At 36.7% G+C, this 27,904-nt stretch overlaps 2 protein-coding genes and 1 non-coding gene across 5 annotated transcripts; all 3 read right to left on the bottom strand.

Moving 5' to 3' along the window:
• Positions 1-477: 477 nt before the first annotated feature.
• On the bottom strand, positions 478-13,919 carry LOC130740994 (uncharacterized). 3 transcript variants are annotated; one of them, XM_057593743.1, is made up of 23 exons: positions 13,706-13,919; positions 12,433-13,328; positions 11,802-11,917; positions 11,222-11,430; positions 9,627-9,746; positions 9,353-9,481; positions 9,116-9,241; positions 8,562-8,617; positions 8,334-8,433; positions 7,825-7,942; positions 7,483-7,692; positions 6,969-7,293; positions 6,627-6,720; positions 5,894-6,002; positions 5,547-5,812; positions 5,306-5,430; positions 4,515-4,749; positions 3,863-4,051; positions 3,491-3,774; positions 2,389-2,596; positions 2,069-2,308; positions 1,022-1,104; positions 478-883 (listed from the first exon to the last, which is right to left on the bottom strand). In XM_057593743.1, the coding sequence occupies exons 2-23, from the start codon at positions 13,272-13,274 to the stop codon at positions 724-726; spliced, it is 4,344 nt and encodes a 1,447-aa protein (XP_057449726.1). In that variant the 5' UTR covers positions 13,275-13,328; positions 13,706-13,919; the 3' UTR covers positions 478-723. The 3 variants fall into 3 exon arrangements, with proteins under 3 accessions (XP_057449726.1, XP_057449728.1, XP_057449727.1); XM_057593745.1 differs by having other exon boundaries at positions 9,122-9,241; XM_057593744.1 differs by having other exon boundaries at positions 12,433-13,322.
• Positions 13,920-14,591: 672 nt separating this feature from the next.
• TRNAV-AAC (transfer RNA valine (anticodon AAC)) lies at positions 14,592-14,665 on the bottom strand. Its single transcript has one exon. It is a non-coding gene; the product is annotated as a tRNA-Val (tRNA).
• An 817-nt stretch (positions 14,666-15,482) lies between these two features.
• LOC130740993 (regulator of nonsense transcripts 1 homolog) lies at positions 15,483-26,738 on the bottom strand. The gene is made up of 29 exons (XM_057593742.1): positions 26,029-26,738; positions 24,204-24,455; positions 23,948-24,118; positions 23,779-23,829; positions 23,510-23,602; positions 23,257-23,352; positions 22,770-22,820; positions 22,566-22,684; positions 22,089-22,197; positions 20,945-21,067; positions 20,759-20,830; positions 20,603-20,674; positions 20,426-20,492; positions 20,163-20,305; positions 20,014-20,085; positions 19,812-19,940; positions 19,491-19,646; positions 19,189-19,302; positions 19,008-19,106; positions 18,854-18,931; positions 18,582-18,716; positions 18,159-18,233; positions 17,870-17,981; positions 17,348-17,721; positions 17,182-17,244; positions 17,016-17,087; positions 16,716-16,847; positions 16,503-16,622; positions 15,483-16,322 (listed from the first exon to the last, which is right to left on the bottom strand). Exons 1-29 carry the CDS (start codon positions 26,539-26,541, stop codon positions 16,200-16,202), a joined length of 3,786 nt encoding a protein of 1,261 aa, XP_057449725.1. The 5' UTR covers positions 26,542-26,738; the 3' UTR covers positions 15,483-16,199.
• Positions 26,739-27,904: the final 1,166 nt, after the last annotated feature.

The following is a 27,904-nucleotide window of genomic DNA, read 5'->3' as shown; positions in this document are numbered from 1 at the left end:
GGGCGGGACATAAAGAAGATTATGTCCCGCCCAAAATAAACAATAAACCATTGAAGATAGCCATGGCGGGAAGTGCGACACAACGAGCTTCATTGCCCTCCCTTAGATGATGGACCCACAAGCCAACTGGAAGATTCCTTTGGATTTGTCTTATATGTACAGGGATTTGGGCCCTGATTGTCAGGCCCAAATATAGGAAAGATCCATATCATGACCACCCCCTCTATAAAAGGGGAGGTCATCCACTTGTACGAAACCAACTTTTTTCAGCATTAATGAGAATATTCCTTTTATGGTAGTTTTGCTATTTTAGTGCTCTGCTAGGGTTTACTTTCTGTCATTCTTTTACGTAAGCTTGCCCTAGTACAGAACAGTTACCATCAAAATTTGGTGACAATATGAAAAAATTGAAATTAATGATAAAATACATAGATAAAGAACGACATAAATTTCAAAAAAAAAAAAACGCTTTGGTAATTAACCTCTGAGAAAGAGTCCCACTAATTTGAGACAAAAAAATACACGAATCTTGTATTATCCTTTGGAACCTGTGAAGTTTTTTTACAAAGCGAAAAATGCAGAACTAGATTCCCCTGTACATCTATAAATATATTCACACCGCAAGTTGGCAAGGCAACTAAGATACTCACGACCAAGCTAAATTCTAAAACTAGTCAAAAAATTAACGTCCATATTCACATTCTAATGATTCTACTCCTTTTGTCATAAACCAGATTCATGAGCCCAAAAAGCATCTGGATCCGGACAGAATAGAGAAAAATCTTGGATTTCTAGATTCGCTATGTGCCAATTGACTAAACGGACTTGTACAGACTTGAATAGAAAAAGGATGACAGGCAAAAGCCAGCATTTATCATCTTCCCTGCAAGAGAATTGTATCAAAAAGTTGAAAATAAATAATGCCAAGTTGATTTCTTACTGTACTGTCACAGGAAAATTTAAACAAGAAATGTAGGTTTCCTTGTTATATGGTCTTGTTTGAGATAAATTCAAGCATTACCTCTTGACACTACGTGTACTTGCCTCGTCAGGGTGAAGGTGGGATACTGCATAGTGAACTAGGCAACAGATAAAAGCCACACCCTGAACACATAGGCGCACATAAGTGTTACGTAAAAGCAGGAAATATATTTCAAATGATTGCATGAATATATAAAGTTAAGGATTCAATATGCCCAGAACTCCGTAAGTGCCATCCCCTGAACCAACAATGGTAAGGGATATAGGGCCTTGCCACCTCTGCAGTGTGAGAAACTGTGAGGGGGAGTCATTAAAAGAATTGATACAAGCGTCATTTGTAACTCGATAAATTCCAGCAATTCCCATTATGTATCTAATCTACGTTTACACAGAAGATTGCCCACAACAAACCTAGTCAGAGTGTATCCAGTGACGATTACTAAGTAATTTAGGCACTTTAAAACTATTCTAGACTGCTTACACCTCATTTTGAATGATCACATTAATGTTAAGTATCATAAGCATGATGGGGAAAAATTCTGCATGCAACTCATGATGAAATGATTATCATAAACTTTTTAGGGTAATATCAACCGGTGCCCTTAATATTATCAATGCATTAGAATGATTATTACAATTATAAAACTTTTTAGGGAAGCTGTTGAGGAAGAAAATTTTTCTTGGTAAATGTTGAATTCAACATTTCCCATGCATTAAGGGATTTCACCTAGGCTTCTGGCCCGGGTTCGATCCCCTCTGAGGTAAAAAAATAATACCTTTGTGGCCAGGGACATCACTACCGTATCCCGAGCCAGATTAGTCACGTGGGGCCCCTTTTCCCCGTGGAGACTGGTGGCCAAAGGACCAAAAAAACATTTCCCATGCATTATATACTGTAATTAAAAAAAGTTTCTATTTTTGGATTTCTGAACAAGTGACCTATGGCCACTGGTTAGCAGGACCCGACTTTTTATTAAAGTTCAATGAGCTCGGCATAATATTGTAATTGCAAGAGAAGCATGCTTCCTGCTTCTCATATGATTCACAAATGTGGCAACTATACCTAATGGGATTGCACAGAACTTACAATATTAGATAGAGAAGTAGCGCTCCACAGTGCATATACTCGAGAAAGTGAAGCTCTTCTAGGTTCTTTACTGAATAATGCGTTCAAACCGGCAGGAAATGGAGATAGTAGAGAAAGAGGGAGGATTAGTAAAACAGAAAGAAAAGCTGCAAGAGAAATCCAGTAGAACTGAAGTAACATGAGGAGAGTAACAGAAAGATCTGCTAAAAGCATCAGAGTGATCAGCAGTTGCACAGTATCCTGAAACAAATATGTCATGTATTAGATAATGTTCAGTTTATTGCTGTGGAGAGTTGAAGCACTGAAAATAAGTTAACTACCTGACGACCAACAGGTCTAGTGTTGCACAACAGCAGAGAAAGTGGGAATAGAAGATCCCTTTTAAAGTCTAGTGATTTTAAGGTAGCATCATTTATCAGGCCACCATTAATTCCTCCAGTTATCTTTTTAAGAGATAATGGATTGCTCATGTATGGCCGACTATGCTGCAGCTGCTTAAGATTCTTTCTACCACATGCCACATTTTTCCTGTCATGAGTATTAAACAAAAACCCTGTCAAGCTGATACAAATAAGGGACTTATAAAACAAACATAAAAATGAACACTGTCAAGAAGCCATGCAACTTAAAAGCTAATAGCAACTAGTTACAAAAGACTTCTGCATCCCTGACATGCTTCCTGATGAGAGAATCTACAAGCTTCGAAACATCATACATTCATTTTGCTATTCCAAGTTGTTAGGATAGAAAGATAAGGGGAAATTAGTTAAGGACAGTTAGAGGGGATTTGTAAGATAAATAATGGGAACCAAGATGGAGGGAGTCATTCAGAGAATTTAGAAAGTTGGATAAAAAAGGAAACTTTTGGTAAAAAATAAACCCTTGGAGGAGAGTTCTTTCTTTCTATCCGTTTTTCTTTTTTCAGTACCTATTAAATCTGTCAAATCCTCTTTGTGATCATGAAGTCAAGAACTGGATCCTTGGAAATGTCAATTGAATATCACAAAAAGGTGGCCAGGGAACATTGTTCTGAGATCTCAAAGATCAAAAAGAATGTCGGTGCAATAGACAGCATCGAACAGCTCTTGAGTATGTGGATGTAGAAGCAGGGCATCGAATGGGAGGACGAAGATAATAGTGAACAACCTTCGTGGAGGCGGCTCAACCTCACTTGACCAAGCAGTTCAAGAAAAATGTCAAAAGAGATGGGTCAGGGGAAATTTCTTAGCTATTCAACAATTTGTTCCTTATCTTTGTTTCTATCCATTTATGGTTTCTCTTTTGTGGGTTCATATATGGTTTCTACTGTTACTAGTAATTCTCGTAGGACAAACATGGTTGATCTCACTCCCTCCATTATTATTGGAATAAACTGTGGCTACAGTCTTTTGTATAAAGCATTAACTCAGGATCATTAATTACCCCATAGCTTCATCAGTACCGACCCAAGTATCAGACTGGTGCAAATCATGAAGGGAATAATCCCCAACTGCTACCACGATACCCAGCTGATAGTAACCAGAGGCTGTTGCTTGGAACCATCCAAGCTCAATTTTAACTCCATGGAACTCAAGTTGGGGATTTGCATGGCTATTTATCCAATCAACAACAGGACCTAGTGTGACACGAATTGATCCATGCCTCACTGTCCGTAACTGAGCATTCAGGCCAGCTACCAAACGATTCCAAACAGTTGCTGGGACATGCTGTGGATATCAAGTTTAGGTTTGTATCAGTTATGTATATAGAAAAAATAACAGACTAGATCTTGCAATGTTGATAATCAAGAGACACCTGGGCAAGGAGGTTGGTCAACAGTGCATCACTGTGAAGATTGTAAGGTGCCATGTAACTCCCATCCCCACCAAAAAGTATGCACATGGGAAATCTCTCCTGTATAATTGATACAATGTCTAATCGCTTCTCATCACCACCAAGGAAAAAATCAATGTATGAGACCATTAAATCCGGAGTCGCCCCAACCTGCATCATTTGTTTCTTAAATCAAAGACACCTCTTATATGAAAGTTTGCATCATTTAACACAATGGGAACCTTTTTACATTCCAATACAAGCTAGTCAGGAAGAATATAAATAAAATATGTTATACTTACATATGTATGAACAAAAATAATGCTGATGTTTATAATCACAGTATGCATACATATGCATAATAAAAATAAAACTGATGCTTATAATAACAGTGTTTTTTTTATACAAAAAAAAAAGGAATGCAAATAAAGGAATGCAGTCTAATAAACATGGCAACATCTGTATTATATAAAGCCATATTGCCAGTTGCTAGCTGAATATAAAAGTAGTGACTTCCTTTAGGAACTCCAAATCCAATGACAGAAATAACCAACAAAACTTGGTGAATCCAAGTGTTTCCAATTGAGGAAATTATAGCAGTTACTTATGATGTTAAATGCTTTTCAAATCAAACCTTCATCCCTTTGTACAAAGCTCGGGAACGGCAGGAGCGTAAACAAGAATGGTCATATTCAGACTTGACATATTCCTGAAGGCGACTAATTTTAACTCTTCGACGCCAATGTTTCCAGGACCAAGCACAAGGATATGCCACGACTGAAAGTATACTGTGCACTGATCCCTCCCACCAATCATATGCAGCAACTGAGTTGATCTCATCAATAAATCTATTAAAAGCATCTTCATACCTGCATCCCAGTAAGGATCAAATCTTAATCGAAACTAGACTTATTGTTAAGCTGAAATATAAAATCATTAACTTATCCACGCCTAATAGCTTGCGCTTTTAGGATGGTTGGTTCATGTCATGGTCCCAAAAGCATAAGATGTTAGATGAAGTGAAACGACATCTAAATTAATTACACCTCTAACAGATTCTATATCGAAAGATCATGACATATGGTAATATTAAATGAGATTTGAATGCTTATATATCATTAATATTCCCAAGCTGAGCTATCTCTTCCTTTATACTAAGATGCTTGATGTAGAATCATTACTGAATGTCTTTTAAACAAAGACATTTTTTGCAGTAGAAACTGTTAAGAGAAAATAAGTGTTTAGATGGTAAATATCAGGAGTTTTGTAGGATAAGTTTGACTTAGAGGGAAGACATGATCTTCAGAACACTGAAGATTGGTAATTTCAACTAAAATAAATGTTTTCAAAATTTATCAGCACATAGTCCACATATATGACATCACGATCCAAGACATGCACAAATGAATATGTAGTTTCTCTTACACAATTTCAATTATAGCGTGGGGAGGTGAGTAAGGAAGATGCCAGGGTTCTCTAAAAGTATTAGGACCCATAAAGTACATTCTGTGTACATGACTTTGAGTCTCTTCAGCTCTGGCTCCACGCACCTAGTTTTCAAACAGCAAAAATATTTTAGAGTTAAATAGTTTCAAAGGAGTTCAGGTTCAATTAATCCCGCAGAAATAACTAATTAAAAAGCGGAAATTTGTTATCAGAATAGTACCTCAGACAGAGATAGAAGATATGGAAAACGGTGATTATTATGGTGCTCAGTAGAACTTGAACTATGATATGAACCAGAACCAATCAACTTGACTCTCAAAGTACTTAGTAGTAGAGCCATAAGCAATAAAACTAATGACAACATTACTGAAAATGGCCAGGGACCACCAAATGTATAAATAAGCTCCTCTAGAGGTGTATAACAGTTGGGCATCCGATACTTGTCTGATATACATTTATATGGACAAGAACGCTTTGTAACCCCCCCTGCAGTGTAAAGGAGCATCCTAAAATTGAGAGAGGATATAAAGTTGGGCATGTAAAGCCAAGCTACACCATCAAACATACCTCGTTGATATATTAAATTTGCACGGTTCGGAAGAAGATCAAGAGGACAAGGAATGCAAAGATGTGGATCAGAACCATCAACATCTTTGTAAGTACCCAGAGGACATTCCTGAAAATTAACTTGCATGGTTCAATAAAATTTCGGAAAGTACATTCAATGCATTTGCAAGTATTATTAGATTTGCAGAGGGATTGGGCTGCCTCACTGCATTCCAACTCTCCTTATTTATGCTGTTTTGTTTTGTTTTACCTTTTCTCAGCGCTTGAAAAATAACTTATCCTTAACCTAAGGGAGTTAGTCTCTTACTTTCAATAATAATTTTTCAATCCAGACAAAAGAATAGAAAGACTTAACAATAAGACAGACAGCTTAAATACAGTAATACTTTTAATGACATACTGAAACCGGCAAAAGCAGATATGCCAGAAGTAGACATCTAAATTACAGTAACCATCCTCAGACAAACCAAACCGATGAACCACATAACTAATAGCATAAGCTGTTAAATGAAGTTGATAGAATAGATCTTCATTGATTTTTTTCTGTTAAATAAAAAAACATGCATTACAGAAGAGAAGGAGAATATTAAGAGCAGAGGATATGATATCATCCTAAAGATACTCAAAAAAGGTGGGGCGTAAGAAAGAAATTCATCTAAGTAGACTCACCGGTATCTTTGCTTACTTTATTTTCTGTGAAAAAAAGGAGTATGAAAAGAAACCTAGAACAAACCTCGCAGAAAATTCCATAAAGGCCTTTAGGGCATGCTTTCCCAGTTATGGTACCCTCCTGTCCATGAAGGCCATCATGGTCCCCAGCTCCTCCACTGTTGAAAATCATGAAGAAGGGATGCTGATTCTTTTAGAAGTTTATTTAAAGACAATGTCTATTACCATTCTACAAAAATAGTGGTGAAATTATTTACAGATGATCATGTTTCGAGTTCTTCAAAAGAGTAAACTTTCAACGATGGATTATATATCACCACATTAGTTCTAGCCCAAAAAATAGCAATAAGAGTCTATTATGTTCCAATTCTAAAGACAATAACAGAGGCATCATTAATATGTATACCTATAGTTCATGGTGCCACTGATACTTGCAACAGGCACGTACTCCTCCCCAATACCAATCTTTGACCAATGGAAATGAACTCGACCTCCACCTCCACCACCACCACCAAGGGAGCCACCATTGCCACCAACAACTGATAAGGAGGAATTCTCCAAAATCCTGAGTTCTTGAAGGAAAAGCAGGACTGTTCCACCAGAACCTCCACCAAGACCACCAACCAAAGATCCATCACTGCTTGTTATTGCTTTGCTAAAGCTTTCACCATCTGCCCTCAAGGACCCGTAAAGGTCAAGCCTCGAAAGTGGCCACTGAATGGATCCCATCACTAGCCAAAATTAACAAAAAATACTGTGATTGGAGAATATTATAAAAAGTAGATATTTTCCATTATATTAAGACAAGAGGCAAAGACAGATATAGCATTTGCTGCCATCTGCATCCATGCTAAGTAGTCAGAAGTCAAGCCAGAGAATCCCTTGAAACATATATACTCAAACGTATTTAAAATTATTACCAATCATCCCGCCTCCAACAACATGCCCATATGACTCATTAGGGCCCTTAGTTCCACTACCCAATTCACATGGAAGAATAGCATTTCCATATTCATCACCGCCAATACTCATTCTCCCATTGAAATATCCAGATCCTCCTCTTCCTCCATGTCCAGCACCACCGCCAGCTCCATTCAAAAAGTTTCCCTTGCCAATACCTTCAGTGCAACCTGAAAAGGTCATGGTCTAATCAGAATCTTAAAATTCTGCTATCCTTTGTTGCTACATAGCATTTTTACTAACATGGAATACAGGGACGAGCAGAAAGTAGCCATAAAAGGTTTTCAAAGAATTTTAATTACCTAATTCGGATGCAGTAATCATACCCTCAGTATCAACAATCACAGTTCTTGCCCTGTGAATGTGAATTATGCTTCCCTTCATTTTACCATTTACAAGAAGATCCTCAACTCGACAAATCTACAAAAACTAAGAACCCCACATAAGATTCTATTTGAATTTTGAACACCAAAATTGTGTTGTTTGTTTCATCGTATATAAGCCCAACCACAAACTGATGCCCAGAAAATGTTGACCGAAGGTAATGACGCCAATGAAAGAAAGACGTTAAATCTCATATATTACACATGCAGTAAATATACCCAAATATATGTACAAGCAAAATCCAAATGTAGCATTATAGCATGATTTAAAAACTAATATGGTGCTGAATATTTATTGCATATATGGAAAATTTTATTTTTTGGATACCAAGAGTTTAAAAAAATGAATACCAAAATAATCAGGCAAGAATTTCACTTTTAAAATATAGTACATATAAAAATTGGCCGGGCCTATTAACAAATCTTACTTGAAGTGAGAAGGAGAGTGTATAATTGACATGACAATCATCAGGTGGAGTTATTAAATCTATCGGGCATCTCTGTGTATCACAAAGATGTGTTGTCACCCTGCAAACATTATTAAAAAGACAAAACAATAAAATAGATTAAGTTTAGATTAGAGTTTCAAAGGAGTCCACAGGCTGGGCGGAACATGTTTAAATCTAGCAATGTAACTAGAAAGCAGTCCGACTTACGTGCCTCTACTAGCATCATCATCCAAAGGAGCTTCAAGTAAAGAACCTGATCCAACCTGTCAGGAGAGGAAGGCTGTTAAAATGCTGCACACAATGCAACTCCAAAGGGGGAAATATTGTGAATTTGAGGAAAACCGAAAACATCATGCCAAAATATATCTTAGTACGAAGGAGCTGAGCTATAACCAATATCAATTGAAGAATCTTCTTAACATCTCATATTGACAAGAGATATGGCCAAAATAGTCATATAAGTTTTTTGGCGATCTTCACCCTACAAGCTAGCTCTTTGGGTTGAGATAGATCAGGCCTAAATTCTAAGAAAGGTAAAGCCTTAAAAAGAGAACAGCTACAAAACATGTGCAGAGCATTAAAATACTATTGTTCTAATTCATTTGCACTGCAACTATTAAGGTATTTGCTTCTACTCAGAACAGGTAGAATGATCAGGAGAATATATTATTCAATTATCATTTTATTATATTAATCTCTTGCAAGTTGTAACCACCTAACATTATAAAAATATAAGAATTATTGTATATATAATTGCTTACAGTTACATTATAGAAGAGAGACAAGGATAGTCGCTGGCCTTTGATTGCATCACCATCACCAGTCAATTGTAGCAGTCCTTGACCATATAAGCCCAAGTTCGTGTTTGAACTAATGACAGAGGTTTGCTGCAAAGGCAAGAAATCACAACAGTGAAATCTCCGACTTAGCAAGAACAAAATATGGTTCTGTAGCCAAGGAAACTACAAGACTCGAATAAAGGATAAAGACCATTATACCCTTAGAACAGCAAGATTTCTCACTTCAAGTACTGAAGCAGCCACAACAGTACTTTTACCACCATCAATTTGAATCGTGGAGTTCCACATGAGTAGCATTTTAACAGAAACTCTAAATGCACCGAAAACCTTCATATATTGAAAGTATAATTGTTAAATAATGAGCTGAGACTGTAGCTCAACGAAATAGTAGTCCAAAACAAGTGACACCGATATAGGTCAAGAATGGGACCAAATATATAACAGTAAAACACTTTGAATCACAACCTAGTACCTTTACAATAGAATCACTCAATAAAAGCTCTTCTGCAACAAGCTCAAATTCAGAAATTGGATAATCTGACAGTCCAAAGATTAAGCTTCCGCCACTATATACACTGATCTGGCCTCTTACCTTCATAATTGGGGCATTCAAATTAATATCAAACATTACGCTTCAAGGTTTAAAACTTGCAAGGACTAATTAATTAAGGAAAAAATATAAAATGCAGCATTATTTTCAAAGACAACACAAAATGTAATACTACAAGATATAATCTTCACAGTTCACACAAGATCCTTGTTTATCTTTTCTTCAAGAATACTTTTACGGTTAAAGAGATGAAACTTTAAAAAGGGCCACTAAGAAAAACAATCGGCTCACTAAAATCCTAATAAAGATATCAGTGTAATGCAGGAGAATGTGAAATGTCCACAACATATAGGAAACATCCCTAGAATATCAACTAACATTGATGGGTTGAGCCACTTTGATATATGCTTTTAAAAGGTGGCCTTGACATATACAAGGGTATAAAAGGTGCTGCAATCCATGGAAGATAGGAAGTAGTAAATGAAGGAGGAAACAAGAAACAAATGATTGAATCCGAAGTCTAAGTTAAACAGCGAGGCTATATTATGAAGACATAATGTAATAATTACAAGATATTTTAGCCTACTTATATTATTTACTTATAATCCAACCCTCTCCCTCAAGCTAGAGCATATAAGCCATACGCACCAAGCTTAGTAGTTGGGACATGCATAACCTCTCACTACCTACGTATTTTTCAAATTGGGAATTATTCATAGGACCAAACCTTACTCTTGATATCATATTGAGAGGAAGAGAAACTAGGTTGAGAGAGCATTAGAAAGAGAGATCTGAGAATGAAAACAAAATATGATTTCTCGTGTGATTGATTGATCAAGAGACACAAGGAAAGCTCTTACACAGAGAGCTGAAACATGAAGCTTACAATGGAAGCTTATAACCGAAACTAACAGAACTCATCATAACAGAATAAAAAACTATAACAATCAAAATTAGAAACTGAATACGACAAACTGAAACAGAAACTTAAACCAACAGTTTACTCTAATAGACATGATGAAAGTGAGACTGATACAATAATTTTTACGGCAACAAACCAGTGTAAGCATGCTTTGCTAATTAAAATTTGCAACACCAAAAGAAGCAAACTTTCAAAAATAGATAATGGATAAAATGGCAATATGTGCTTGTGTGTATGTCTGTGGTAGTAAATAGACATACACAGGGCAGCTGAAACATGAAGCTTACAATGGAAGCTTATAACCGAAACTAACAGAACTCATCATAACAGAATAAAAAACTATAACAATCAAAATTAGAAACTGAATACGACAAACTGAAACAGAAACTTAAACCAACAGTTTACTCTAATAGACATGATGAAAGTGAGACTGATACAAGAATTTTTACGGCAACAAACCAGTGTAAGCATGCTTTGCTAATTAAAATTTGCAACACCAAAAGAAGCAAACTTTCAAAAATAGATAATGGATAAAATGGCAATATGTGCTTGTGTGTATGTCTGTGGTAGTACATAGCGTGTATAACTTTCTTACCTGAACTCTGGACCAGACAAGTGGAACCAAAACTTTCGCATTATTTTCCACATAAACGTTGGACCATAAAGGGCTGGTTGAGAAGTCAAGCAAAGGAGTCTCAGTTTCTGTTGTGACATTGTCATTGCTAACTTTCAAACTTAGTAAATTTGCATTGAAAAATGTGCCAGCTGCTCCAGAATTCCCAGGGCAGCCAATACTCAAACCTCCTGTGTCACAACAAATGCATGTAGAAGTTACTTCTTACTATCCTCATAAGAACAATGACACTTGCATATTATGTTATTTAGAAAGAAAGAAAAAAAATGATACAACTATGACAATGTCAACCAAAATCTTCTTATCAAAAGAAATAAAACTATCATATGCATAGTGTAGCACCACCAAAATATTCAGATCTTATGTGCATAACATAACTTATCTCAAATCTAATTTTATCTTATCATAACAAAACATATCTAATATCTCAACAGGTACTTTGATTCGCGTAGATTAAACTTAAGATTCTTGCAGTATAATTAAATATCAAGCTGGAGTCATCATTGGTTTAACCATGTACAGAAAGTGAATTGGAGCAAACCATGGACAGTAATTTTTAGATCTTCTTGGATGCTGTAACAATCAAGTGATAGTCTTCCTCCACCGCCTCCACCCCATCCCATCCCACCAGCAGCACTGATAGTACCATATCCCTTCCTACACTCATCCAACAAATAAAGCACAAAAGAGAAGTTACTAGCATAATCCATCCCTATGAAAGCTTCAATAGAGATTTCTGTAAACTAGAAATAAACCTTCAACAAAGACAAAACATTTCCAAAACCATCAGCATATTCTTCAGAAGAAAAAGAATACTGCTGTATGTAATTTGCAAATGACCATCAGTCAAATGAAAAATTAAATCCATGTAAAAAGAAAATTGGACAATATACCATCATCAAAACAAGCCACAAATCTCTGCCTCTATAATCATAATTTTCTTAAAAACGTCTGATATTATCTTACCATTTACACTTTACTCTTTGGCATGTAATAAAAAATTAAAAATACAAATTAAAATGTTGCAACTATCCGTAAAAGTGACTTACCATGCCAAAAAAAATTGCATTTAACTCAGTATTAGCTACAGTCTTAGGCCTTAACAGTAGTTTAGAAGCCATAATATGAAAAACAGGTATATGGTCATAAACTGACAAGTAGTTCATACTCACAGCTTTTTGGCATGTACCAATATACTTCCGCCAGAGCCACCTCCCCCATCAGATCCCCCATCTCCTCCTTTTGCAGTAATCGACCCATTTACAAATATAGTGTCATTCACTAGAATCTTAATACGCCCCCCACCATTCCCACCATATTGTTCTTTAGTATATTTACCACCACCCTTGCTCCCATAACTCCATGGTTGAGACAAAGTGGACCAAGCATATACATCCCCACCCCAATTCGTTTTAGTTTTTTTTACACAGGATGCACCACGCCCACCATGCCCTCCACCAGCTCCTTCATTGCCAACAGGTGTCCCACTAGTTTGTGAAGGCGGTGACCCACCCAAAGACGATGAGTTTATAGAAGATCTGTGTTCCATAGTCAGATTGGATGCTGATAAAACCACAGTACCAGCAACAATAGACGCATTTTGACCCAGTTTAACGTTGCCAGACACATTGACTGTTATCATGCACCCTTCGACAGGGCATGAAAGCGAAACATGAGAGAGTATCTCCATATTTCCAACCCCATATATGTAAATATCAGATTTCAAATAATGAGATGAGCTTAATAAGCATGTGGTATTAAAAGATCCTACACCTTCCAAGTCCTCACATGAAACTGACTCATTCAATGGCAATCTCAAAGTTGATGTTTTAGCAAATTCCGAAGCATGGAATGCAGAATCATCTCTTACAAGTGATCCAGAATAACTCAACCAGGTTTGTAAGGCAGTAGTCCTATTCAAATGCTGTCCTGAACTAAGAGAAAGGCGCGATATATAAAGGCATCCGAATAAAATGCAGCAGCAGAGGTACCTATGCATTATCACAAAATGCATCGCCGCCTAAGGACCGGTATCCACGGAAGTGAGTTCTATACATATATTCTGCAACTAAATAGAAAGGAAATATCAAACAATTAGAAAAATAGAAAGGTTAGGGTACTTTAGTTTTCATGTTTTTACATATAATAGAATAACACACTAAAGACTCTACACATTTCCAGAGAATCATCATGCATAATTTATAATCAACCTAATCAATCATATCATAGTGATTTTCAAGTCCACTGGCCAAATTGCCTAACTCAATTGCGAATCCATTAAAAAAACGCGAAAATAAACAAATAACTCATGCAATGTGATTGTGATCCGAATCAAGAAGAAAGAACGCATGATTGAAAACAAACAATTAATCAACATCGATGAGAATTTCAAAGCTGAAAAAGTGGAAAATCATGGAAGCGATTGTAGCTGAAGAAGTGACTAACCGTAAGGAGAGTTGAAAATTGGAGTGAATCGTTTGATAGTTTGAATTAGTAATGGTTGTTGGTCCAAGTCAGAAGCTGAATGGTGAGCATCGTTTTCTTTTTGCTTTTTGCTTTCTCGGTTTCGATGAGTAGAGAAGAGAAGAGAGAGTGTGATGGATGGAGTACGTGGTAGAAAGGAAGAGTCTCTATACGAGTCCAAGCTACGTTTTGCATAGCTGGATTCTCATTTCTATTAAACAAAACAAAACACAGCTAGTTTTCTGAATTATTGCACCAACTCTTTCTGGATCTACCCTCCGTCTTTTCCCTAATTTCGGAATTGCCCCACTCCTTCCATTCACCTTCGCTTATTTTCTACAACACAAATGGGAAAACATCAGAGATAGATACACGCGGTGTCTGTCTAGAAAACTGAATAAGACTTGAACGATATTTAATTTACGTTTGTGGGGTATATGTTTTCACTAGAAAATTAAAACTACTTTTTTTAGAGTATTCTATGTTATCTTTATTTATAACAAAAGAATGAGTCATGCAACTCACTTATCTTGTTATTTCAACCATCACCATGAATAAGCGACACAACATATGACTATTTTCATTCTTCTACTTTGAGGAAATTAAATACTCCACCCACATATCTTCGTACACCAGCCACACTTTGAAAAATGTCTAAAATACTATGTCATTCAAAAAAACTAACTATAAAGAGTAGGCTTTAAAAAATTATATATAATACTTTTGAAAAAAAAAATACATAATAGGTAACATTATTTGAATGATGTGAAAAGTACTGAACACTGAACAGGAAAGGCATTAGCTGAATTGACGATGCCGAACACAACTGGAAAAGATTAAACAAACTGAAAATTAGGATGGAAAAAAATGGCTTCGCCCGGGTTCGAACCGGAGACCTTCAGTGTGTTAGACTGACGTGATAACCAACTACACCACGAAACCGATTTGTACATAACTCGCTACGCTTAGTTATTTATACGCACTTAAATTGAAAACTGATCCATCTTCATATAATTATTCGTCATCTTAACGTGGAAAAAAAAATTTATCAATCAATTTTAATTCAGAAGGCTCAGTCTTTCAAAAAAAAAATTCAGAAGGCTAAGTAATTATCATGACCCCCATATCTTTACTGTTTTTTACATGAACCCAGATATACTAAATTACTAACTAAAATTATCCTCACACCATTAGGATGAAAATCTTCGAGGGAATTACCTCATTTACGGGTTTGATCTTGAAGAAATTTTCTCCATGAGGATGAGAACGAGAGTAGAATCTTGTAACAGAGCCTCGGAGTATGTCAGAAGCACACCTTAAGTTCGTTGAGAAAAATTATTTCTTGAAACAGACCAAAATCATCTGTCTCCTTTGATTCATTCCATGTCCCAACAATTAACTATATCACACCATTTAAAATTCACATGTATGTTTTATTTTGGTTACATGCAAGTTCATGCTCCCGTGCACTTTTTTTTTATTAACATGACAATTGACAATTAAGGAGAAACCAAATGGGGTAGAGGATCTTAATCACAAATTAAAATGGTCGACTTCTGTCTTCCTTTTCATTCCACCAATGTTAATAGACAAAATCAAAAACTCAACAAGTAAATCTGTCAACGAGGAAGAAATATTTGTGTAGGTTAAATACAAAGTACAACTTTAAATTGTTACCCAAAAATTAATATAACAAATTTTGATAAGCATTGAAACAATTTTATCACAATTTTAACCGTAACTATTATAGAAAATCCTGTTAAGACTTTTAAGGGCGATGAATATAATTGGATTTCAAACTTCTAACACAGAATGGTGTTTAACCCAGGAGATTGAACAATCTCATTTTTGGGAATTAGGCACTCATGACTAGCACTTGTTGCAAACCTAATTTACATGAAAAACAATCACACCTTTATATGCCCACACAATTTTGAGTGGCAATAGTTGCATAGTCTATAACTTTCCGACATATCAAGGAGTCTTAAAATATATCGAGTATAATTACATGTCAGGAAGAGCTGAAAGGGTTCACCGCATTCCTGCCTTCTGTACAGAACTCCCTTTGGCGATGATCAGTGCCATGTGGATTACTATATTAATCAGTATTTCACCGACGACAACAATTCAAACAGCTCCTTCTGCTTCCAAGATCGAAACCCTTTCGCCAAAACCATTCCATGTAATGCTTTCTCGAACAATTTCACTCTAATCCCAAACAATACAAAATTTCATCAAGGTAACAGGGTTATCTTTTCATTTTTCAGCTCGGGATGTGTCTGCCAGTATCTTCTTAATGCGCCACAATTGCACCAAACTCAGATCATATATACCAATCCTTTAGTATGGGTATCCCATGATGGAAATCCTTTAGACGTCTCATGCAACATATTTCAGCACAAAAGACAGGCACAAACCCAATTGCTGAATGCAAAGACTATAACCCATCAAAGCCACATTAAGCTCCTACAGTTTCTCAACCGTTGTAGTGAATTTTCTGATTTTGGGAGCTCTGACCCTGAGGCTGCTGTTGGGAAGCCTGCATGTTTGGCGGCTGTGTGTTGTAGTGAGCAAAAGGCTGAGAGTAGAGAGAACTCATCTGCAAAGAACCCAGATAAATTATTGGATGGAAGAGTTGCACGTGTCAAATAACATCAACAACCAAGATTGTCACTTGTCAGGAAAACAAGGGATAAAACAACCACATTATTTCAATTTTAATTGCTAATTGTTATATTATTAGGCATCATCATTATAAAAAGCTGGAACTACAGGAAACCTGAGATTGAAGAGGGTTAGCATTTGCCATGTTGAAATGGTTCTGTGTTGCATCATCTTGCAAGGGATCGCTGAATCCAACCTGAGTGAAGAGACCCTGTGATCCATGGGCCATGTAGTCCTGTAGATTAAAAAAAGGAAAATAAGAACAGGAATGACTAAGCAATTCAAATTGATGGGGAAAGAAAGATTCAATAGTAGCAACTTCAGCAACCTGAGACATAAAGTCATTTCCAGAACCAAAACGTGAATACCCAGCTTGAGAATTCTGATTAAGAAAGTTCCCTGGGAATCCACCTTGTGCTCCTTGTGTAGCATAATCAACAGCATACCCACTTTGAGAAGCCTTCCAGTAGACAAAGTGTTCGGAGGAAAAAAAATAGAAAGCAACAAAAAAATGAGCTGAATATTTAAAGCTTATGACTAATAAAAAGGCAGTAAATGAATGACGGGATTTAGGTTTCATAAAAACAAAGACTTGTGATGTACAAATTAACCATAACAGTTCACAAACCTGTGTAGAGAAATCCGTTACATTATAAGGAACATGAGATCCCTGGCTTTTGAAGTCATCACCCAAGAAGTCCTGATGATAATTTAAAACAAGACGACAACAATGAGCACATTTTACATAGAAATTAGAAACAATATCAAGATGCTACCAAATTAATATTAAGCACCTGAGACAATCCAGGTACAGTAAATTGATCTCGAAATGACTGGCCTGCCCCTTGGACTGGCATCTAATATTTGCAAGAAAATTAAAATCAGAACTTAACCGGAAAAAGAAAAGGTCACGGGCGCATGAAAATAGAACGATGAAGCTGGAATAAGGAAATTACATACATTATTGGCGAACCCAGGTTGCGACAGTGGGCCACCAACAGATGGCTGGCTGTTAGGACTCTCTAAACCAGGGAAGTTAAATGTAGATCCAATATTCCCAATAGGCTGTTGCGTGCCCTGTTGGTGTGGAAGATGATTACCAATTGGAGCACCGGAATTACCTCTACCTGCCCCAAAACCCCGACTTCCCGGAGATGGGACATGAGGAACAGCACCAACTGGTCCGTGAACAGCCCCACGAGATGGAATTGCATATGGTTGAGATTGGGGACCACCATGAAAAGGAGGCAAGGGAACCCTTGGTACAGGATATGCAGCAGGGTGCAATCCGGGTTTATGGGCTCCGTTTGGTGGGCCAGGAGGTATATAAGATCCTAAAGTTGACAGCAAAAATCATAAAGTCTAAGTGATTGAACAAAAGCTCCAGAAGCCAGAAGAGGGCGTAGGAGATAATAAGAACTTAATAAAACACCAGAAGTGTATTGAAAAAGAAACCAAGTCCCAAGAATAATAATTACATACCCCTTCCACGACCGCTCCGCCGATCTGAACTTGTGCCAGCACCAGAACCAAAATTGTCATTAGCTGCAATTCCAGGTCCACCCCCATAAAAAAGCCTTCGTTCATTGTAGATCTGTACAAAACAAGATGAAGTGTTATATTGATATGTAACATTGTTATTGTTGATAAACACATGCCTCATCAGAAAAACAACCCAGAAAAAAACCCTGGTGAATCCATTAACAACACTCTGCCACAGCCCGGGGTGTGAGGTACATAAACCAACACACTGTAATAATTTGATACCTACCTTCTTGGGTTTCTGGAACTGAACCATACTCTGCTTCAAGTTATTTAAAGGTCCTTCAACTAAGCATTCATGTTCCTGTTTAGAAAATGGGGGCAAAGCACAGCTCATTTAGAAAATTATAAACACTGCACAAAATGGAAACGTATCAAATCCCACATAAAATATGAGGGAGAAATTTTAACAATGAATCATAAAGGAGCAGTACTTGTCAAGATTAGCTTATTTTGAGGAAATAATGGTTTAGTGACTTCCTGAGAGAGCTTATGATAGGGGGGAAAATAGACTTTAAATGGGTGCGAAATAGATTTCTGTAGTTTCCACAAATATTCCAAATAAACTTCCAGCTCTTGCTGTGCTTGTATGTCTATTTTCAAAAAAGAAATCAACTACAGGAGCAATATATTTCTAATACACAAGAACTACCTTGTAGTGAGTCAATAAACCATTCCACAAAGGCTGCTTGCTCAGAACTTTAGGGTTTCCCAGAATAACAATACCATATCTTGCTCGTGTCAGAGCAACATTTAGCCTCCTAGGATCATTCAGGAATCCAATGCCCTAAAAAGGTATAGAAGCCAACCATTGATCCATCAAAATTTATAATAATAATGGCAACAAAATGTAGACATTTGAAGCAAGTGAACTTAGAACAAAGCCACAAATAATGCTAGCAAAAGGATGGGTTAGCTATCAACCTGATGTTCATTACTTCTAACACATGATAGAATAATGTAGTCTTTCTCCCTTCCTTGGAAGGAATCAACACTAGCAACCTGAAAAGAACAACATTAATGCTGCAACTGTGGCTAGGTCAGAGATAGCATATAAAACATGGTATCAGTATGAAACCTCAATCTCTTTGTAAAGTTGCTGCCTAAGAGAACCATTTCTTGACATATAGTTCACAATATAAGCTCTTTGCCCCTCATAAGGTGTTATCACACCAATCTGTTTAACATTAAAAGAGAGGAAAATATAAATATTAACAGCATTGACATAACATAACAACTAAATCCAGACCAAAAGATACCTGACTAGGAACCACCCCACTTTTTAAGAAAGTGGTTACAATCTTTTCAACATTTGCAGCTTCAGTCCTATTTAAATAAGATGTTCCGCTAGCACTTATCTCTTCTTGTCCCATCTAGACAACATTCCATAAACAATAAAAAGAAAACTGAGAGAACAGCAGAAGGGACAAAGGATATGATAAGTGGCAAGTTAAAAGAAGAAAACCAAAAATTCAATAGTGTCCATGGATGACCATCGAAATATTGCTACAACAAGAATCAACATTCACAAACATGACAAGTGTAATACGTATCACAATACCTGAACATAAAAAAGCATGGGACGGTTTGGTACAGGCCATGGGAAATCAATTCCTGAAGATTGCCTTTCATTAACAGTGACTCCATTTTGCAGAGTGCCTTCGTAAAAGCTGTTTGAGGGAAATTCTGAAAGGCATGGATGCATACGGTACTGAACCTGATATTTGACAGAGTAAAACAAAAACTTATAGTCAGCAAATAAAAAGTCAAGCCAAAACTAAAAGAACTCAGCATGAGATCCCAAGCCCTGACATAATCCAGCAGCTTGTCAAGATAGCAATTCATCCATGAATCGTCACATGAAAATTAAGAGATCCATTACCTGCAACCTAATTGGTTTGACACCGAGTAGAACAAGGCGCTCAAAAAGCGATTGTGCTAACCCAGCACGAGCTGCTTTCTTGCACATAATAACTGGACCAAGCTGACAATGATCACCAACAAGAACAACCTAAACAGAAACATCATGTTAAAACATCAACAATTAAAGAGTACACAACTGCATGTGCAGATTTGACAAATACCTGCTTTGCTCCAAGAACCAAAGGAATGAGGCACTCAGGTTCTGTTGCTTGGGTGGACTCGTCAATAAGTACCTTAAAAAGATATCGAAGGTGTAAGGAATTGAACAAGAATATGGCAATTATACATTGCAAGTAACATATATATCAACCTGACGGAACCTAAAGTTTGCAAGCCGAGGATCTCCAGCACCAACACATGTACAGCAGATCACATCAGCACTCTGAGAAATCTCCCTCTCGGTTGCTCGCTTAAGTGCTTTGTATTTTTTCTCATCACTGCTGGAAAGTTCTCCTGAAACATGATTAAACAAAATAATTGTCATTTTTGTAAGACAATATTTTCTGAACTTAGGATACCAATCAGACTATTTTCTAAGATTGATTAGCTTTTGAGCACAAATAAAGCCCAGACCTTGTTCATCCTTTAGCTGTTGTAACTTATGAAGTTCACTCTTATCAGATGTGTCAAGATGTCGAACCTGCAGGAGCCAATCACATTCAGACAATGTTCACCATTGATTTAAGAGGAAAAATAAACTAAAATGGCCAAGGTATGGAAAGAAAATTGGTGCTGAAATGTAACACTAACCTGATAGTGAAGAGTTAAATGCTCTACAGGTGAACTCACAGCTTCCCTCGATTTTGCACATAGCCTCACAACCTTGAATGAAATAATTGTATTACATGGAAGGTTAACAATTTTAATATATAACCAACTCTGAAACAGAATAAATAGCAATGATACCTTTAATCCAGTAGAACTTATTTTTTCAGCCAGTTGATCCACAGCTACATTACTGGGTGCACAAACCAAAACCTGAAAAATAAGTTGGGAGAGGAGTGGGCGATAGAATATGTGAATAAACAGAAGCAAGAGAAAAGCTGGAAAAGAAACTATAGATTTATATCTAGAAAAAATTTAAGAACATACCTGTCCCTGACCTTGTTTGGCCATGTGGTATACAAGCGCTGCAGAAGTTACAGTCTTACCAGTTCCAGGTGGTCCTTGAATCAAACTAATAGGCCTCTGGAGAACACTCTTGACGGCATAAACCTAGAACGTAGGAGATCAGTGAGTTTAAAAAACACCATCCAGAGGAAATTTTAAAAATAGTTTGTGATGAAGAGAGAATGAATATGAAAATGAGTATATTGTGCATTCTAATCTGAAACCTGATATTATAATCTCCTAGATAACTAATGTGCATAATGAAGCTTCTTAAGGAAGTTGTAACAGCTGTAACTAAGAGCAACAGTAAGCCTAAGCATAACAATAATCACCAGATATGCTGATCTATACTTCCAACATTTCATGAAACCATATCTAGTACAAAATAAAATTGAAGTTATTATTCCAATTTTGTGTAGGTATCATAATCTTTCACATTACTAAGTTAAGCATAGGAAAGTAATTCAAAAATCTAGAGTAACAACTAATAACAAATTCTTTCACTAAAATCCTTATTTGGATGAAGCCCGATTGGATAATGGAGGAGAAGAGAAGATCAAAGGAAAGCATTATCCTTACTTTAGAGATTTCTTAACTGAGAAGGGAAAATGAGACTCTGAAGTGTCCAAAATCCTCCAGCACAAACTTTTCAAAGTTCCCTAATTAGGGGGATTTTGGAGGAGACTAAAGTTGCTATATACCTTTAAATTTATAGCTACATCTCTGCTACATATTATAGTTAAAATATATTTTATAAGAATCATCATTAGAATACGCAGTTAGCATAACAGTTAGTTATTAATATATATATATATATATATATATATATATATATATATCTTTTAGGAAATAACGTTATCATAATAGTCAGTTAATAACAAAATTTAAAATGCCATATGTTTTCTCATCAATCTCAACCATCCAAATAAAGGATAACAGCATTTTGCTACACTATCCCCCACACCTCAAATAGGTTTGCTACCAATTCCCATAACATATTCTAAGAACAGATGAATGGGAAGTAGTTGATCTGACAACAGCAAGAAACAAAATGGAGATGTAAAACATGTTTGCGAGAATAATAAAACATGACTACGATAATAGATCAGGGGAAACTACACCATACTTGTGATGCATTCAGTTCGGGAAGCCCTGGTGCACCAAAGCGACGAGGCAATGCATTACGCACCAACTGAACCTCAACTTCATGACCCAATAAGTGATGATATATATACCTGCATATTAATCAGCAAAGTTAAGAATTACAGATGAACAAATGCAAAGCAAAAATCCATCAGAACAATATAAACTTTGTTAGGAGATCCCATAGTTAGTTAAAACAGACATAAAACTGCAATGATGCTATTGACATGATTGTTCCCTTACAATACACATATGCTCAAGCATGACTTCACACAACTGTCTCCTAAATCATCCTACGGACAAAACACTCAGTCCCAGGTAATAAAAGGATAGTGTATACTGGCCCATTGCCCACCCAATCCTAACCCCAAACAATGGAGGAAACATAACGTAAATGGAATAGTAGGAAATATAGCGCATCCAAACTAATGCGATTAAGCCCTGCCTAGGACCAACTTACCCACTAACACTTGTCTCATCTACGGCAAAGGTTTTCATAGCTCCTTGCATCCTATCAAAGCTGGTACTCTTCCAGACAAAATCAACACTGAAACCATGGTTAACATCAACTGGAACCCCCTGCATACGACCAAAGGAAATAAACACCAGGCAAGGATAAAGAGCTCGAGAGGTCTTACAGTTTGTAAATTAAAGCTAAATTTACCTGACTAGCGCGAAGCTCCAGTGCAACCTCCTCTTGTGCAGTTAACTTGATCTGAAAATAGAATATAATCACCTTACACAGCACATTACTGAATAATTAAAAGAAAGAAAAGAAACTAATTGTAGATATTAAAATAATCATAAATGTAGTTCCATATTAGTTGTTTGCATGCAGTAAACAAAGTGAACAATAAAACAAATTAACAGAGCAGTCAGCAGAGCTTCTTTTACTTTCAACAAAAGAATAGATAATGGGTAGTCGAAAGACTAATGGATCTAAAAAAGAGGATGATATAGGAGAGTTAAATTAAGTAGGAGTTTCACTATTTGAAAATAATTTTCGTTATTTTTTTATCAACCTTTTTCTTATTAATATTTTTTACTAAATTTAGGAATACTAACAGAGTAACAGTGCAGTTGAATGAGATTTTAACACAGACAGTAAGTTTTCGTTTTAGTACTGAAGATAAAATAACAGCCATGCATACCACATGACCCACTGACTGCCATGCAGGATGTGCAGCATCACCAGAATAACGCAAGCGTAGTTCATCACCAGGTACCAGCCGCAACTCGTTATCTTCCTACAATGACACAACCTTGTTTATCATCCAACAGCTAGAGTATAAATAACAAAGAAAACATTGAATATAAACAGTGAAAAACATAAGATGATATAATGAACATATAATAATGTACAACCATAGTAGTAACAATTGCACTGTGCAGAAGATATATTACCTTTGGAAATACAAAGTATGCAATACGCTTCTTGTTAAGACCAATATCCCATCGAATTGTGACATTGTCCTTGCTTTGTGATTCTTTCATCATCTACATCAACATGACGCATATAAGATACCAAACAAACATTATAAAAGATGGGAGGTATGGAGGAAAATCAGACTTTTTTTATAGTCGGTGAAGGTCAAAAAGTACATATAGTAAAATTAAAAAGCTAAGCAGCTAATGATACAATGTTATAAAACTGGAGTAAAGAAAAATATTACCTTATCATAATCAGCTTCAAGCTTAATAAGAGGTGCAAATACATTTTGATACTGAGAAACAAGGCAAAAAAAGAAACATAATAAGGTAAGCCCCCAAGGGTAAACCATGAAAATGGTGACATCTCCATAATACAAAAGCAAAACTTAAGAAGCCATCCTGAAGACGCACCTGATATGCATCTTCATATTTCAAAGCCACAGACTGAGGTTCATCATCTACACCAGGCTTCTCAAGGTCGTCAAAAGAAGCATCAGGATTTGTCTTCCACAACTCTTCCACCTTATTTATTTGTTGTGCACTAATTTGGCGTGCCCTTAACTGCTCTTGTTCAGATGGGATCTGCAGAAAACCACATTGTAACAAAGTTTAGCAAAATAAATAACCTTAGATTAATTAACACAAGGAAAGTAAGAAGCATAGAAACCTTGACAAGCCACTGCAAGAAACACCTATCATCAATCAAGGGGCACCATTGACTAAGGTCCCAATTCATGTCCTTCAAGGCATTAACACTTAAGCACGGTTCGCGACAAAGAAGGACAACTACACTTTCTGTCTTCGCAGAAATAAATCCAAGAAGAAACACATTACGACACCCGCAGTTGTAGCATTCAAGAATAGTTTCTCCCAATGGACTATCTTTGTGTAGACATACTTCCTTGTGTTTTGCTCGAACCTACATGAACAACAAAATAAGGAGAAATCGAAGCAAATTACTCATCAATGACAAATATATACTTAAAATATCCATACAACAGCAAAAATTTCAGGAGTTATGAGTCAACTAGTGATATGTTTGAATCTGAAATTCATAAACATATCCACTCCAAAGTCCAAAAAGCAACTTATTTATCGTCACTCACTGACTATATATAAAAATTGTGAGTTTTTGAAATTCAAACTAACCAGAGGAGATAGACAGTACAGATATAAATAGATTTTTATATTCATTTTTCTAGTATTTCCATTACAAGGCCTAATTACCCGCCATGTTACTTTGTAAGGATACTTTTAACTGTTTACGCAGTATTAAATCAGCTAAATGCAGTTAGTAGATAAAAAGAGATGATAAAGTGATCGTATACATAGTCATAAAAAAGGTAATAAAAGGAACATAGGCGGGTAAATGGCAAACATGCAAATCCAAAAGCAGTAATCGAACACACACACAAATCAATGATAAATATTACTTGAAATTCATAGCATATGCATACTTTAATAGTAGCAAACTAGCAATAAAAATCATAGGTCTTGAACAAAAGTTATATAACTAAAAAACAAAAAGATACATGGTACTTAACTACTTAAATACTAAAGTCGTAGGCCTACCTTAGCAGAGGATAGGGCAGAAGCTACCTAAGCAGAGCAGAGGAGATGTAAAAAACAGAGCTAGGGTTTAGTCCATTGCGAAACTCGGAAATTCCCCTAAATAAACAACCCAACGTTTAAATTTGGAGGGCATTTTTGGAAAACAGGAAATTTCACTGTCCTGCGGGGATCCCGCAGGAAATGCTGGGCTGGGATTGACAGGATGGGGGTGGTCATCCCAGTACTTGGCCGGGATGGGATGGGAAACTGGGATCCCGCCAGGATTGACAACTTAGATCTGATATACATTATCTATCAATATCTTAACATATCTTATCACCTGGATTCAAGAATAAAATGACAGCCTTCTGATCAAGAGACATCATATATATAACACAATGTGACGGACGGTCAGAAGAACAGTGTTACAGAATGAAAGTTTTTGCTAAAATCCAAAAGGGGGCATAAGCTAATATAAAGCGAATATAAATATATATTCTATAATAATCAAAACTTTTAAACTAAGACCTGTGATCATTGTCGTCCTATAGCTGCAAAGCAACGTCAATGTCAACAGTTTTAACACCATTATTAAGTTAGGGAAATGGAACCAAATATTCAAGTCACTTTCCAATTGGTGGTCATTGCAACTATCAACTTCATTCATTTGTCTAAATAACTATGTTCTAACAACATCAATTACCACATTTGATAAGTTGTGTAATAGGCACCCCTCAACTACTCTTAGTTTTTCAAATAACTATCTGATATTTGGTCAAAATAGATCCATACATCAGCATTTGATGAAGAACAAGCTAGAACTTCCTTACTCTCCAATTTCTAAATACACAAGATGAGTTCACCACTAACCCAAATACAAAGAACAACACAAATCGAAAATCAAACAACCAAAAAATGGCAATGCCGATACAACAACTCACCAGGTGATTCACGATATGCGATCCGGAAGTGTTCCCCCGCGAATTACAGAACCATTTGCGACAGGAAGGCACATTGCACCTCACGACACACGCAGGATTGGAAACCCCGCAATAACGACAAGCATGTTCAGTGAAATCCCCTTTACCATACTCATAATTATCATCATCCCCAGTATCCTCGAAATTCAACCCGCTCATCCCCGCAGCCAGTGCATCCACCACCTGGCTACTCCCACCGCTGCTCCCAGACCGCCCCTTGGTCGCGCTTCCAGGAGCCACCGAAACAGGCGAGGCATCAGACTGTTGGTCCGACCCGGCTCCACCTCGCTCAGACGGGTCAGCCAGCGAATCGGACGGTGTAGGCCATGCCACCGGTGACCTAATCGGGTCGCGAAACTCCGGGTAGTCGAAATCTTCTCCCTGAGTGTTGAATTCGAGGAAAGTGTAAGCGTCGTTGGCGGTGTCGGGTTGCGAAGCGGTGTCGAAGAGATTGTTGTTCTGCTGTGAATCCATCGGAAGGGGTTATCGGCGATCTTGTTGAGTTAGGGTTTTTGAGAGAGTGCGTTGTTGTTGTTGTGAGAGATTGGAAGAGAAAGGGTCATGAATTTTTGTGATTAGGGTTAGGGTTGGGAGTGAGAAAGGGAAAGGAAGAGGAAATAAAGAAGGAGACACTCGAACAACAACACATGATATGAGAATGAAATGAAGAGAGATAGACGTAGTAGAAACAAGATGAATGAGCGTATGAGTGTGTACACGCACGCGTATGTATGCTTGTGGTTGTCGACGTACAATATACGCACTCCTTGCTCACTGTCACGTGAGTAGTCACGTGAAGTATATAATTATACGAGTCAAATATATTTATAGTCTTTAATAAAATAAATAGATTTTAAAAAAAGACGAAATTCATTAATCAAGAAAACAAAAAAAATACATGGAGGCGAAAATGTCACGGTAAGTGAAGGAAGAAATGCTAGTGGAGATTTCTTTACCTGAACATAATTCTGAAAGGACTTAACACTTTCATAATTTTCTACCATTTATTGTAATACTCCACCGTCTCAAATTCCACCAATTTGATAATCTCACTTAACTTGGAACTTGGCAAATTCATCGGCTACAAAAGAACATTGACTTATTAGGGTTAATAACCTATCTAGAGACTTGGTCATAAGAAGCAAGAACTTGCTAAATGCACACTGTTTCTTGATCAGTTGCCCGGACAAATATGATATTGTAATTTGCAATCAACAAATTAGATATGAAAAGAGCAAACCTTGCAATTTGAATTCCACAAAGGGTAGATGAAACAATAGATTTATAAATCTGAGCATAAAATACTTCACCACACAAAATAAAGATGGACGAATGCTCCAATTTGTCTCTGAAAATGTTCCTTGAAAGATACCTTTTAAAGTCCTTGGATCTAATAAGTCGGTTAAGATGAATTAATGGTACCTGTTATTGGTTTTTATAATTTATTACAGTTAATTTGTATTTTACATCAAATCCCCTTTAGTGTAATTTATCCTTTCTCCTTCACCCTTCTTTGATTGCTTCTTTAGTGTAATTTATCCTTTCTCCTTCACCCTTCTTTGATACCCTTCTTTGATTGCTTCCCCAATCAAGCGTGCCACCATGACCATCTATGGTCAACCACCGTGTTCAGCTTTTCGCAGCGGAAATGCGTCAAATACAAGAGACGATTCAAAACCGCTTGAGAACTCTCAATTTATTTATAAGAAATTGAAGCGGTAGATTAAGTTACAACAGATGAACGCATTCACACATCTTAACCGACTTATTAGATCCAACAACTCTAAAAGATCTTAAACCAATGCAAAAATTAACAACTTGACCGGTATCTCAACTT

This window comes from Lotus japonicus, chromosome 2 (assembly GCF_012489685.1).
Source record: "Lotus japonicus ecotype B-129 chromosome 2, LjGifu_v1.2".
NCBI classification, from domain to species: domain Eukaryota; kingdom Viridiplantae; phylum Streptophyta; class Magnoliopsida; order Fabales; family Fabaceae; genus Lotus; species Lotus japonicus.
This window is presented reverse-complemented; position numbering and strand designations above follow the sequence as displayed.

What these genes read in the sequence shown, in the direction of transcription:
- LOC130740994 (XM_057593743.1), bottom strand. Translation starts at nt 13,274, where the DNA reads ATGCATTTTGTGATAATGCATAGGTACCTCTGCTGCTGCATTTTATTC. An exon ending in TTGTCTGGTCCAGAGTTCAG is followed by an intron (nt 9,747 to 11,221) that starts GTAAGAAAGTTA and finishes CCAATTATGAAG; the next exon opens with GTAAGAGGCCAGATCAGTGT. An exon ending in ATCTTCTATCTCTGTCTGAG is followed by an intron (nt 5,431 to 5,546) that starts GTACTATTCTGA and finishes TTTGAAAACTAG; the next exon opens with GTGCGTGGAGCCAGAGCTGA.
- LOC130740993 (XM_057593742.1), bottom strand. Translation starts at nt 26,541, where the DNA reads ATGGATTCACAGCAGAACAACAATCTCTTCGACACCGCTTCGCAACCC. An exon ending in AACCTGGGTTCGCCAATAAT is followed by an intron (nt 17,245 to 17,347) that starts GTATGTAATTTC and finishes TGCAAATATTAG; the next exon opens with ATGCCAGTCCAAGGGGCAGG. An exon ending in CTGTACCTGGATTGTCTCAG is followed by an intron (nt 17,088 to 17,181) that starts GTGCTTAATATT and finishes AATTATCATCAG; the next exon opens with GACTTCTTGGGTGATGACTT.